The sequence below is a fragment of the Azolla caroliniana genome, unplaced genomic scaffold, assembly GCF_043228905.1.
Source record: "Azolla caroliniana isolate FFs.n. ecotype wild unplaced genomic scaffold, voAzoCaro1.0.p SCAF_15, whole genome shotgun sequence".
NCBI lineage: Eukaryota > Viridiplantae > Streptophyta > Polypodiopsida > Salviniales > Salviniaceae > Azolla > Azolla caroliniana.
In genome coordinates this window covers 926,824-939,840 of record NW_028230450.1, presented here as the reverse complement: position 1 = coordinate 939,840, position 13,017 = coordinate 926,824, and the positions used below count along the sequence as shown (strand labels likewise).

At 38.4% G+C, this 13,017-nt stretch overlaps 2 protein-coding genes across 3 annotated transcripts; both read right to left on the bottom strand.

The window, feature by feature from the left end:
• Positions 1 to 3,957: 3,957 nt before the first annotated feature.
• On the bottom strand, positions 3,958 to 5,011 carry LOC147854250 (uncharacterized). Its single transcript, XM_087331133.1, has one exon. It carries the CDS (start codon positions 4,981 to 4,983, stop codon positions 4,102 to 4,104), a length of 882 nt encoding a protein of 293 aa, XP_087187259.1. The 5' UTR covers positions 4,984 to 5,011; the 3' UTR covers positions 3,958 to 4,101.
• Positions 5,012 to 8,854: 3,843 nt separating this feature from the next.
• LOC147854249 (uncharacterized) lies at positions 8,855 to 12,625 on the bottom strand. 2 transcript variants are annotated; one of them, XM_087331515.1, is made up of 6 exons: positions 12,452 to 12,625; positions 11,997 to 12,127; positions 9,945 to 10,096; positions 9,722 to 9,869; positions 9,472 to 9,628; positions 8,855 to 9,249 (listed from the first exon to the last, which is right to left on the bottom strand). In XM_087331515.1, exons 1-6 carry the CDS (start codon positions 12,465 to 12,467, stop codon positions 9,158 to 9,160), a joined length of 696 nt encoding a protein of 231 aa, XP_087187641.1. In that variant the 5' UTR covers positions 12,468 to 12,625; the 3' UTR covers positions 8,855 to 9,157. The 2 variants fall into 2 exon arrangements, with proteins under 2 accessions (XP_087187641.1, XP_087187642.1); XM_087331516.1 differs by having other exon boundaries at positions 9,945 to 10,090.
• Positions 12,626 to 13,017: the final 392 nt, after the last annotated feature.

Below are 13,017 nucleotides of genomic sequence, written 5' to 3'. Positions count from 1 at the left end.
CCCCGAGGGCTCGAGCTTCCGATTATGTCGACACATGTTCCACCTCCCCTGATTCTGATGACACCCACGTAGTTGTGCTCGTGGTGTGGCCCTGCCACTTGTCGGTGCCGGTTCGAAGGGTGCCGTTTCGTGATGGTTCATGCGTCCTGATCATGTAGGCCTCATCACCTCCCTCAACTCACATGTGGCTACTTTGATGTCCCCCTAGTGGAGGTAAAAGTATTTGTCGTCCTGCAACAGAATAGGAACCTTGGGTGGGGCAGTCACATGGCCTTTGTTTTTTGTTTTGAAAGGGATGGGGAGCACAAGCAACATGATTTTAATTAATAGATATCGCTAAATCGGAAAAGACAAACAATCTTCTCGTTTTTCTAAGTGCGCTTTCTCTAGGGTCCAAAAATATGAGTCATGGGGCCATACAACACTAGTGCTCTTTGTATAGGGTCCAAAAATATGAATCATGGGGCCATACAACACTTGTGCTCCATAGTGGGAGGCTCTTGACATTATCATATCAAACTCCTCTCATGGTGAGAAGAAAGTTTACGAGAGAAAAAAAATCGAGCAATGAGCTGGATTTGATCTCTCGCAACTTTCCACCAATTTTAGAATCACAAAATCATAATTGTGCATATAGTCTTTAGGTTGTCTCTAATGTCAAGGTCATAGATCCCCACCACCACCACCTTAAAATCATGTTACATAATAAAAGTAATAATAGCAATTCGTGGTAGCACCACCAGAACGTTAACATTTTTACTCCCCAATGTCTTAGAAAAGGTATGAACTTTTGGCCAACCTCCCTAAAAAAGATACGAAGAAGTTATACCATAGCTTCTTAACACATTGAATAAAAATAGAAAGTCAAATTTGAACAAAATATAGGATATTTGTGCACACCAAGTAACGTCAATAAACAAGCACGGAATCTAAATGGTACACCCCTTTCATATGAAGCTATTGCCGACAATATGACTCGTAGATTTGGAACCTCTAGTGTAAGCGCAAAAATGCATATATTAAATATTTGACTTATAAGTGCATGAATGATTGTTAAACATTATTTTGCTTTATCCATTTAAAAATGTTTGGCATCTTCACGAATATAGTACTTTTGAGTGTTTAAAACACAAGAGAAAACGTAGCTTATATATAAATAAGCCTTATTATCTCCACGTGGTTTTCTAAGAACTCAACATGATGCGCTTATATTCATAAGAACTTAATGGAGTATGCTTCCTTACTTTTGTGTATTCACAATCAAACTTGTGCTCATGTTTGCATGAAATTTAAGAATAATTCTATAGCTAAACTTTTTTTCGGTTAAAACACTAATTTACAATGGATTGGGAATGAGTTTTTGCTAATTGCAATACTTTATGACTAATTTCTCTTGACTTAGAATGTCAATTGCCATTAATTATCAATTAACAATTTTATTTGGAAGTGGGATGTTGGTGCAATGCAAAGAATCGAGATTTAGTTTTCTAGTTGTGGCTTCAATTAAGAGTTGAATTAATCGATATTATTAGATCGCTAAGTTAATATATATGCATTAGTTCAAATTATTATCATTATGTTGATCGACCGTATGCTTTAAATAAGTTACCTTTTTTCAATATATGAACAATGTGATGAAGCAATAATGAGCTTAACCACACAAGAAATGTACACCCAATATCATCATTCGTTTAGCCGGTCTAGCCGATCATATTTAACATCCAATTGCATACAAATCAAATGATTAACCTATGAGTCTATTTGGGGCCCAACTTTTTCTCAAAGTGTTAAAAACTCTGCAATAAAAACTTGTATTGGTATGAAGTTTATATGCATATTAAAAAATAAGAGCAAATATCTCAACAGGTAAGTATTCCACCAACTTAAAAGAAGTTTTTCATGAGCCATGTTAAGTAGCATTGACAATCAAATTATTATGACTTAAGAGTTCCACATAAGCATGCTTTTCTTCCAAACTTGTGGTCCTGCATGTTTTCATAGTTGCAATATGATGTCTAGGTAGTGTTAATGTGTAATTAGAACTCACGTTCTTTGACAAAGAAATACACACATTGGGTATCAACAAGTATCTTGGTCATCACAATCTTGGTGACATGCATAGGTAGCTCGCTTATTATTTTATCTGACTTGAAGATTTGTTGGTAGCCAATACTATGTATAATATTCATGATAGTACGTCCATGAGAGGTTCATGGAGATGTAATGAAAATTTCAACCTTTGTAGATACAAGCTCTATAGTGCTAATGTCATCATCGTTTATATCACTATGATTGCATTGAACTCATCTCATCATTGCTTGAAACTTGTTGCTTGTCTAATCATTGCTTGCAATTTGTTACATCGTATGTTGGATGCTTTGTAGGGTGCCAAAAATAAACTTCATGCCATCTATATAAGATGCATGATTAGTAGCCTTGACCAGAGTGGTATGAATCAAACAAGGATTTTCTAGATGCACTAGAGAATTACATGCATAACTTAGTAATTATGTTAACATATAAATTGCAAGAGATATTCCAATAACTTAATTCTAATAACTCGATCAAAAGAAGTAGACTACAAGAGTACTATCCTTGTGATATCGAACATAATACTCAATTTTTAGCCAAACATTACAATAAAATATTGTCGTAGCGAAGAAGATTGAGTTAGATGTTACTAAGAATTACAGCAAAAGAAGGGTTAGTCATAACTATTGTTGAGAAGACCGAGGAGATTGTGTGATGTATGCGAGTAGGTTTAGAAAGTAGAGTAGAACAACATACAAAGCCAAAGGAAGTCTATACAAATTCAGATCATGTTAACATAAGAGATGATGCAAAAAAACGATGAAGTGAGCAATATTATAGTTTATTATGTGATCATGGATTGGAGTGATGCAAGCACGATGAACTAAGTGGTGATCCACCCAATGATGAAATAAGTAAATGTTATCATCATTCTAGTAGTGAACTAAGTTTTAAGAAACTCATTTCTCTCCATAAACCTCCAATGTGGAATTCATGAACATTATTAGAAGAATATGCTTGGCAATTTTCTCTTGATTTGCACAATTTATATGCTTGACAAAATTCTCTTGACTGCACAAACCATATTACAATGTAACAATTCAACATTCGCAAGGGATGCATGTATGGTTTTAAGTTAGTAATGGTTGGATGGGGCAAACAAATTATGAGAAGTAGAGACGATGTCAATGTGTTTCTCTCAATGTTAATACCGTGACCTAATGAGTTTGCATTTGAAAGCATCACAAGGGGAATCACTTTTGTTGATGAAAGCATTACAAGGGAGTCTTCTCCTTTGTTAGTGCAAAGAGTACGACACACCAATCATCTCAAAGTTTACCATGTCATTTCCATGGAGAAGTTGGTCGTCCATTGTGGGGCCTTCATGTATATTGGGATCATCACTTGTGCCGAGCGAAGTTGGTTTTTTCGCTCGTGAATCAAGAAAACCAAGAGTGACTCTTACCTTACTTCCACAATACAATTTCAATACATAGAAAACACTCTTGGAAGCATGTAGATAAATGTCTAAAATCATCTAGTTCACTTCGACTTTAATGAAGGAAGAAGAAGAGAAGTAGATAGATGTCTAAAATAAAATATTCTAGCTCACCTCCACTTTAGTGAAATTAATTTGTATTGCAGTTTGGAGGCGTCTTTCTTGTGTTTAAAGCTCGAAATCCATAGGTAGAGAGTTTTGGTAAGGAGGAAATACATTGAGAATACCGTATAAAACAATCATTTTTGTTTTTCACTAGTAGGAATATGTAAATGGAACACAATGCCAAGCTTCGAAGTATTTCACTAGGAGAAATATGTAAATGGAACACAATGCCGAGCTTCAAAGTATTTCACTACTAGAAATATGTAAATGGAACACAATGCTGAGCTTCGAGAGAGAGAGAGGTTAGAAGAAACTCCGGGGTAGCAAATTCGCGCAAAACCAACGAAAGAGGACATTTAAATATCTCACAAAAGAAGAAGAAGACTCGGGTAGTGTAAGTTACAACTTAGTAGAGTATGTAATGTGTATGACATGTGTATGTGTATGTGTGTGTGTTGTGGGGGGTGCTACCAGGAGCGGCGGATCTTCTTGAAGATGTAGAGGGCCTCGCGGATGGGTATGGAGAAATCGTTCATATAACGGAGGGTGAGCGCGAGGTGGTGGAACGTCTCTTGAGAGGAAGGTTGGAGGAAGAGGAGGTTGACGGCGACGGGCCAATGTTGGAGCATCCAACGGTTGTAGTCTCGCAAGAAAGTCCGGAGGTTATTACAGAAGGCCTTGACATAGGCGGCTTGCCAGAGGATACCATTGGTATGCCGGTGGTGGTGGTGGTGGTGGTGGTGGTGTTGTTCGTGGGCGCGATACTTGGACACTAGGCGCTCGTACTCGTGCCCGCCCATCGCTAGGGCCGCGCTCGCGTAGCCCGGTAGGGCCTCCCCCCACCCCAATATATCCTGGTAATATCGCTTCGCCTTGTGAGGCAGCGCGTTCACTGTCTCTATGCTCAGATTCGCAGACGGCCGCCATAGCTGCACACCTCCCGCCATAGTCCCCCCCATCTCTGCCTCCTCCTCCTCCTGCTCCTCCTGTTCCTGCTCCTGTTCCTGCTCCTCCCACCTCCTCCACCGATTCCTCATGCTGCTTCTGCTGCTCTTCCCCTGCTGCTTCTCATGATGATGATGATGATATCTCGGATCGCCTCCTCCTCCTCCTCCTCCATGGCCTTCGTTGGCTCCGCCGCCCTGATCCATGTCGCTCGCTGTGCTGTAACTGTAATCGCCGCCGCCGCCGCCATCGCTGTTGTTGTTGTTATGGTCGGGATCCGCCGACTTGTTCTTCTGCATCGCCGCCATGCGATCTGCGTGGCGGCTGTTGCCTCCGCTTCTCCTCATCCCTCTGCCTTCCTCTTCTGTCTCCACCGCCCCAACCTGCCTTTGCTCCTCCTCCATCTCTGGCTGCCTCTCTTTGTGTGTGTGTGTGTCTCTCTCTCTCTCTGTGTCTGTGTCTTGTGTCTGTTCCCGCCTCTTTCTTTTGTCCTGCCGCTTCTTCTCTTTCGCACCCTTCCAAGCGTCGTGCCTCCTCGTGGCCACGCACGCACGCACGCAACAACAATGCTTCGTATCTTCTTCCCCATACAACATACATTATACATATATATTCTCTTTTCTTCGGGTTCACAATAGAAAAGAGTCCTCCGGAGACCACACTAGTCAGAGACTCGGGCCATAATACGTAATATACTCCATTGCCTTGGACAACATTCGTTTCATACGAATGTAAACGAATGCGTATGCTATCAAACCCTTCTAATGTTTTCTTTTACACTTTCTACCTTAATTTTCTTAGCTTTCAAAAACTATTTACCTTATAATAAATAATGGATACAAACGTATGGTATTTACCATACTTGAATTTATTGATACATTCTCGAATGCAAATGCACGTATGGTTCATACTATGGGACTCGAGACTCTAATTGGCCAACTCTCGGGAATATGCGATACACTACCCAAATACAACACAAAATGGGTCGCCTTTACGTTGGCGCACTATTTGAGACCTATTCGACGTTTTGCCTCCTGTCGTCATTCACGTAGTTGACTTTAATTAACATGTAGTTATCGTGTAAATGGGTGTGCGTGTGCTGCTCGAGCGAGACTACAAGGAGATTGTTTGAGATGAGACGAACACACAAGAACGAGGCAAACATTTAGATGAGGCAAATGCTCGAGCGAGGCGAATATTCGGACAAGGCAAATACTCGAGGAGAGGCGAATGTTTGAATGAGGCAAATATTCAAATGACGCAAAATGCTCGAGCGAGGTGAGAGCTCGAGTGAGGTGAATATATAGACAACACAAAAACTAGAACGAGGCGAATGTTTGAACAATGGACACAATTTAACACTTCTCACTCCCTCACACACACACACACGACGACGTCGACATTGGGGGGTGATTAACACGCAATTATTGCTAATCCCATGAGAATATCACTAACTACAATGGATTAACAACTTAAGCATAAGAGTGGGCCCCAAAATTCACTAATTAGTTAGAAAATAAGAGTTTCTTTACAAAATGGGTTCACCCAAAATTACCATGAACACAAGGTTTTTACAAAGACCCCTTTTTTGGGGTTAAACAAGTAAGAGAACAAAGAGACGAGGTGGTTGAGCTTTGAAGTGGATCCAAGCTAAGGGGTGTCATTGAGGCCTCACCTAAGTCAATGACAACGATGCCTTAGAGTTGAAGTATTGTCCTTGGGCCAAGGAAGCTCCCTTCCACGACCAAAGAGCAACAACCAAACTTGCTTCTTCAAAAACCACCAACACACTAGTTCTCCGTGGTGAAGAAGAAGATTGAAAACCCCACAAAGGTGAAGTAGAGATGGAGAAAATGTCGAATATGGGTACATAATGGACGTATTCACATTGTCCCGTTGGATAGACTAGGTCTAGGCCATATTTGTAAATATTGGAAAGGGCGGTTCCCTTAGTTCCGTTTGTATTTAAAGTGAACTTTGTAACCTAGTTGTTGTTGCCGTTGTAACTTCTTGAGAATAATACGGTTACACAGTTTTGTTGGGAAAACTAGTCCCTCCGAATGGGAGGAACACAAGTCGGATGGGATGGAGAGTTAAGCCGAATCAGTCGATAACTAACTCGGTCGAGGCCGAAAAAATCGACTGGCCGATAATCAATCGATAACCAATTCGGCTAATAGCCAAATCGACCGAATCTGACAGCCGACTATATTTGTAAATTGTCATATATGTATATGAGTATAACTATAGTTAGGGCAATTAGTTATATATATGATGTTGTTTTGTAACTATTGCATCCTGAGAGTGAGTGCAACTTGAGTGTAGGAGAGAGCGTGAGAGTTGTAACTCTATAGCCGCTTGTGGATGAAGAAGAACTCAAGGTAGTTTGTCTTGGAGTTTCTTATTGTATATTTCCTCCTACTTTAGTTACTTGTTTCGGAGTTTGGGGACTCCCGTGGTTTTTCCTCTTCAAGGTTTCCACGTTAAAAGATATTGTGTCTCGGTGGTGTTTGTCTTCTGTTTTATGTTCTTCGTGTTCTTGTCATTCCTCATTGTTGATTGTGAATTGGTTGTGGTTGGTCTCATATTCTAACAATTTGGTATCAGAGCGATGCATGAACATCTCGAAGGAATGTTCAAGGGAACCGGCACCAACTATTATATCTGGAAGTCGAAGATGAGAGATATGCTGGTATGCAGAGACCTCTGGCTACCGGTGCAGTTTGGAGATGAAAAACTAGACAAGATCGATGTATCGACCCTAGAAGTTATGCATATGAAGACCACAACGTACATTAGGTGTACATTAGGTGTTTCTAGACGTGAGTTTATATAACAACTTCAATGAAGAGACATGGGCTCTAGCATAAGAGGTTGTGCCACATGAGTGAGAAGGGGATGCGAAGACTTGCCATAGATAATCTCATTCCGGAGATAAAGACTATGCATCTTGACAAGTGCACTGATTGCTTGGCTGGTAAGTAGAATATGGCCTCCTTCGGTCCCAAGCCCTTGATGAGGAAGAAGATGACACTAGAACTCGTGCATACAAATGTATCCTATGTGGACACAAAGTCACATGCCAGTTCACAATATTTGGTGACCTTCATCAATGATTATAGCCAAAAGTTGTGGAGTTCTGTGCTAAAGACCAAGGACCAGGTGTTGTCGGTTTTCAAGGAGTTCCAAGCAAGAGTCGAGAGAGAAACCGGACGGAAGCTAAAAGCGGTCTAGGCGGACAATGGCGGTGAATACCAAGGGTACTCTCAGTCAGAGGGTATCCGGCTAGAATACACCGTGCCGAAGATGCCGGAGTTGAATGGGTTGGCTGAGAGGATGAATTGAACCATCATGGAGAGAGTTTGGAGTATGCTAGCACATGCCAAGCTGACAAAGACCTTCTAGGTTGAGGCGTTGATGACGTATGTTTACATGATAAACAAATCACCCTCAACACAACCTCGAGACCATAATCTTGATATGAACTTCATCTAGGGGTACATCTAAGTTACATAAACACAATTCCTCTTCATCCAACCCCATTTAAGTAACCTTCACATTAAATGAAAGATGGAAATGCCACCCTCTTTCAACCACATCTTGCCATTATAAATTAGGCCTTTGAAAACCCCATACCTCTAATACTCTATTCTATCATCCCCATGTGCCTACTAATGATATCATGCTAACCATTATTTGTCCATCATAAATTATAAAACCATGAATCTACAAAAAAAATTCTCTCATAGTAATTAGCTTACCCTAGTGGTAAGTTGTTACACACTACTAACACTATGTCTCGGGGGTTTGAAACCCAATTTTCTCACCTCTATTACTCCATATATATCTCTCTATATCACCACATTTAATAAATTGATTAATTCTCTTTCATAAGTATATTTCTTAATTGTTTGGTAGTGTATTGGTGAGATTAGAACAAAAGATTCTACTCCATATCTCTCTCTCTATATCACCACACATTTAATAAATTGATCAACTCTCTTTCATAAGTATATTTCTAATTGTTTGGTAGTGTATTGGTGAGATTAGATTGAAAGATTCCTGAGTGAGTGACTTTGCTAGTCAGACAAACTCAAGGGTGATTGACACCTACAAAACTGAATCAGTTAGTTGTGCACCTTCCAACATTAGGGCCATTATTCAATTATTAACGAGTGACAAATGTCAAACAAAGGATACAAAAAGGCCTATCATAAAGAAACTCATACATTTCTCAGAAAAAAGTCAATATGTTTTGAATAGTGAGCATAGACATTACCAAAATCAGTGATTAGAGAGTTATAATGTTTAAATGTTGAATACAACATCCAAAGATTAAATCCAACTATCCACTTTAACTCCCGGCTCCATTACACTTGGCATTATCGATCTAGTGACTCATCCTGAATCAATAAGCCACTATAACCTGACCTCGACGATTCCGAAAACAAAAGCAAAAAACTCTAGGCAATACAATGAGAGCAGCAATAAGAACTCCTGTGCTTCTCAATAACTCCAGCTAGATTGGAGTTCAGTTCTCTCAACAATTGAATAAAGATAGTTTCCATGTAAGCATATCTACATGAAATCATCATTATCAAATTCATCATATGCATTCACGACAGTGTCCTCATCTGGTTTATCTAGGTGTAGCTGCTTCTTTTTAGGTCCTGCATTAACAAATTTTAGAATGATGATTCATGTTATATATCGTTTATAGTACGGAAAATATTGAATTTGCCCTTCCTATTAGGGGTAATATTGACCCTACCTTCATACTTCCATTAAATCATCATATACTGCTGGCCAAAGTATCCCTACTATATGGGCATAATTCATATTTTTCATGTCTATATAGATAGTGATGCGAATTGCATGAATACATTCCATACCAGTCTTCTTCTTTCCCGCGGCATCCTTCTCGGCTTTCAATTTCTCATTTGCAATCACTGATACACTTGAGGCAACATCTTTTGCATCTGCGGCTTTTAGGGATGTCATGGAATGTCGAATCGTAGTTTTGAGCAATGCAAGGTAATGAAAGCTTTTCTGTCCAAAGAAAAACAAGAATTTCCAACATACTACAAAGAAATCCAATGCTTGTGATGAAGGCAAAAAAGTAATATTTTCTTAACATTTTACCTCATATAACCTTATTTTCTGTGCCACAAGCTCTGCATATTCAAGGAAATCACTTTCTGACTTTGGAATGAAATCGTCCAATGACTGAACTGTGCTACTCTGACCAAAAAGCTCTGTTGTAGCTTGATAATCAGATTCCTCCACCAATCTGGATTAATGCAATACATTTTGAATCATCACTGCCATTATAATTCATGGTGTTCAACTAAGCTAGTGTTATAACCTTTGTTGCCTAAGCTTCTCTTCCAGTATGTTAGCAGCTTCCTCTTGAGGAGTAAGTTTCTTCTTTCCTTCTACTGCAGCCTCTTTTTTTGTTTGTAATGCCTTTTTCTTCTCAGCTTTTGCTTTTACTGGAACTGCAGCAGGGGCCTTCACCTGAAAACCAATAGAAAGATGTAAGTGTCATAGCATTTTATTTAATTTCACTTCAAGACACAACATTAACATTCTTGCAGACAGATAAGAGAAGTGAAAATATGTCTCATTCTCCCCATGTATAAATTGAAAGCCCAAATGGTCCTCATCAGGTCTTATTTGAATTTTGAAGGTAGTTATACATTTGCAGAATATATAAACTATTTCCTGATGCTATGGAATCATATAATCACCAGTAATCTAACAACATTGCAGTGAACGTAGGAGTTTTGCAGCTCTGCAGTTGATACAAAACATAGCTCTACACTATAACACAAGATGAATACAATCCTGGACAGCTTCCATAAAAGACAGAGAGTCTAGAGCACATAATTTTGGGCTAATCCACTTCCTGCCGCTGGTAAGAAACCTCTACAACATTTCTGAGGTTGCAAAAGCACTCATAAGAAGCGCATAAAGACCATATTCCATATTTGATATCTTGATAATAATTGCCCATGCTCCATTATCAATATTTCTAGAATGTCCCAAGGTCAATGGATTTACTCCATCCAATACCAAAGGCACATCCATCGCATAAGGTAATGCGTTATCAAAATTCTCAATATTACAAATTTTCTACATGGTTCTGACTGATAAAAGAATTCTCGAAAAGTGTTCCTCAAAACCCAATCAATGTCAATTCTTGTTTGAGGCACTCAACAGCAATTAGGGTTAATAAAAAATAGGCATTTTGTGCAAAAGTTGCGTCAATGAGAATATACTATGATTCCAGAATCTTGCATTAACTGGTTGTAGAGAAAGATCCATTTGATTCCTGAATTAACTGGATGATTTCTCAGCAAGGATGGCTCTAGCAACAAATGAAGTTTTTCCAATCTTTAACTAATGGGGAGATGAGAACTTTTATGCAGCCTCGTAAATTGGTCAACAGGCCACCTGGAAACATATTAACTGTTGAGCTTTTATAGTTAAACTAAAAGGATTCAAAAGATCTCTATTATGATCTTCACGTGTTGGAATTTGGATGAAAGCCAATCATCTAGAAAAAAGAACGGTAGATAACATACGCATCTCATTGAAGCATTTGTGATAGAAAATTATTAAAGTTAACAGAGACAGATTGTTTATCAATCTTTGGAGAACAATACACATTATCAGAGTCTCCTGAACTATCTTAAATTCACATAAGATAGGACACGAAAACATGCAGAAATGGAGTTGAAGATTGCATTAACTTGCATAGACAACCATATCTGGAGCTCGTTAAGAATCTACTGTTTCAATTTTTAAGTTTACAGCACTACACAACATAGTAAACCTTCATGATTGTTCTAATACTATCTTAGAATTGGACAAGTTAGAATAACAATGCATTCATGAGCAGTCTTTTAGGTAGCGTAGTCAATCTCAAGATCTTTTAAGGATCTATTTTCTCAATTTCATAATTATCTTATGACATTACAAGACATAAATTATATTATCTAAAATATGCAAGAATCAAAGCATGTCCATAATTAGTTACAGACTAACATGACATAAAACCTTAAGATCTGACGACCTTTAAGAACTGCTTGATCATTACAGTTGGACATTGCATAAAACCTTGATATCTAAAAGCTCCTTAAGAATTGGATCCTGATAATTAATCATTTCCTTACAGTCTTACTAGTTACAAGACATATTAGCATAATATATACAGGTCTTTCAAGAATAGATTGTGGATCATTTTTACAAACATTAACAAATAAAACCTTAAAAGGAGATGTAGGAGTAGGATATACCTACCTTCAATATCTTACAAGACATAAATCTTAAGATCCAAAATCTTCAAGGATGAATTACTTAAATTTCATCACTATACACAGACAAAAGAAGATTCAAAAGAGTAAATGCATACCAACTCGAGTTTTTCTTCATCTTCCCAAGACTCCTTGACGCCCTCATCTTCGCCAACATCTTCATCATCCCATAGACCTTTTGGCTGCTCTCTTGCAATTGTTGGAGGAGGAGGTACAAAATCTTCTGATTCTGAACGTTATCATTTCTTATGAACTAAGAAAAGAGAATGTTTTATATGTGTGTATATAAACACACATTACATACACGTACATATTTACACACAGTCTAATAAAGGCAAAGGTCAAACTGCAGAGCTAAAAGTGGACCATTTATGCAGAGGAAGAGCACATCTAGTTCAATATGCCAATCAAATTCCAAGCTTCTTCGTAGATTAGTCACATCAAAGAGGAAAGATAAAGAGGTTTTAAAACAAAAAAAGAGGAAGAGGAAGGCAAGCATCATTAGATATACCTGCAGAAAAGAATAAAGATGAAAAGGCAGGAATGAGCTTACCCCAGTCGTCATCCATGGCTCTGAGACACAGACACAGAAAAGAAGCAGAGAAGCAGAGAGGCAGAGAGAAAGAGTGTATGTGTGCGCAGAGGAATGGAACACGCTATTTGATGGAAATCGGAGTCCCCTGTTTCTGTTGAGAAATATAGAGAGAACAGAGAGAAGGGCTGCTTGCTCATAATTGGCTTTACATACACACATACATATATACATAATATATACCTAATCACAAATCCTTTCTTCTTTCTTCTTCTTCTTCTTCTTTTCTATCTACATAATATATTTGAACTATGAACCATACGTACCATGCGTGCATTTCGAGTATGGTAAACACCCTCGAAGTATGTATTTACCATTCTTCTGTATTCGTTATTTATTATAAGGTAAAAAATTTTAATGTAAAAAGTGTAAAAAAAAACACTTCTGTATTCATTATTTATTATAAGGTTAAAAAAAAAAAAGGAATTAAGGTAAGAAAGTTAAGGTAAAAAGTGTAATAAAAAATATATATGTTTTTATAACATACGCATTCGTTTTTCATTCGTGTGAAGCGAGAATGCTTTGCC

Excerpts from the sequence above, each read along its gene's own strand:
- LOC147854250 (XM_087331133.1), bottom strand. The coding sequence starts at position 4,983 with ATGGAGGAGGAGCAAAGGCAGGTTGGGGCGGTGGAGACAGAAGAGGAA.
- LOC147854249 (XM_087331515.1), bottom strand. Across the intron at positions 10,097-11,996 it reads ATGAAGAAAAACTCGAGTTG|GTGAAGGCCCCTGCTGCAGT; the intron begins GTATGCATTTAC and ends ATTGGTTTTCAG. Across the intron at positions 9,250-9,471 it reads CGCGGGAAAGAAGAAGACTG|GACCTAAAAAGAAGCAGCTA; the intron begins GTATGGAATGTA and ends TTGTTAATGCAG.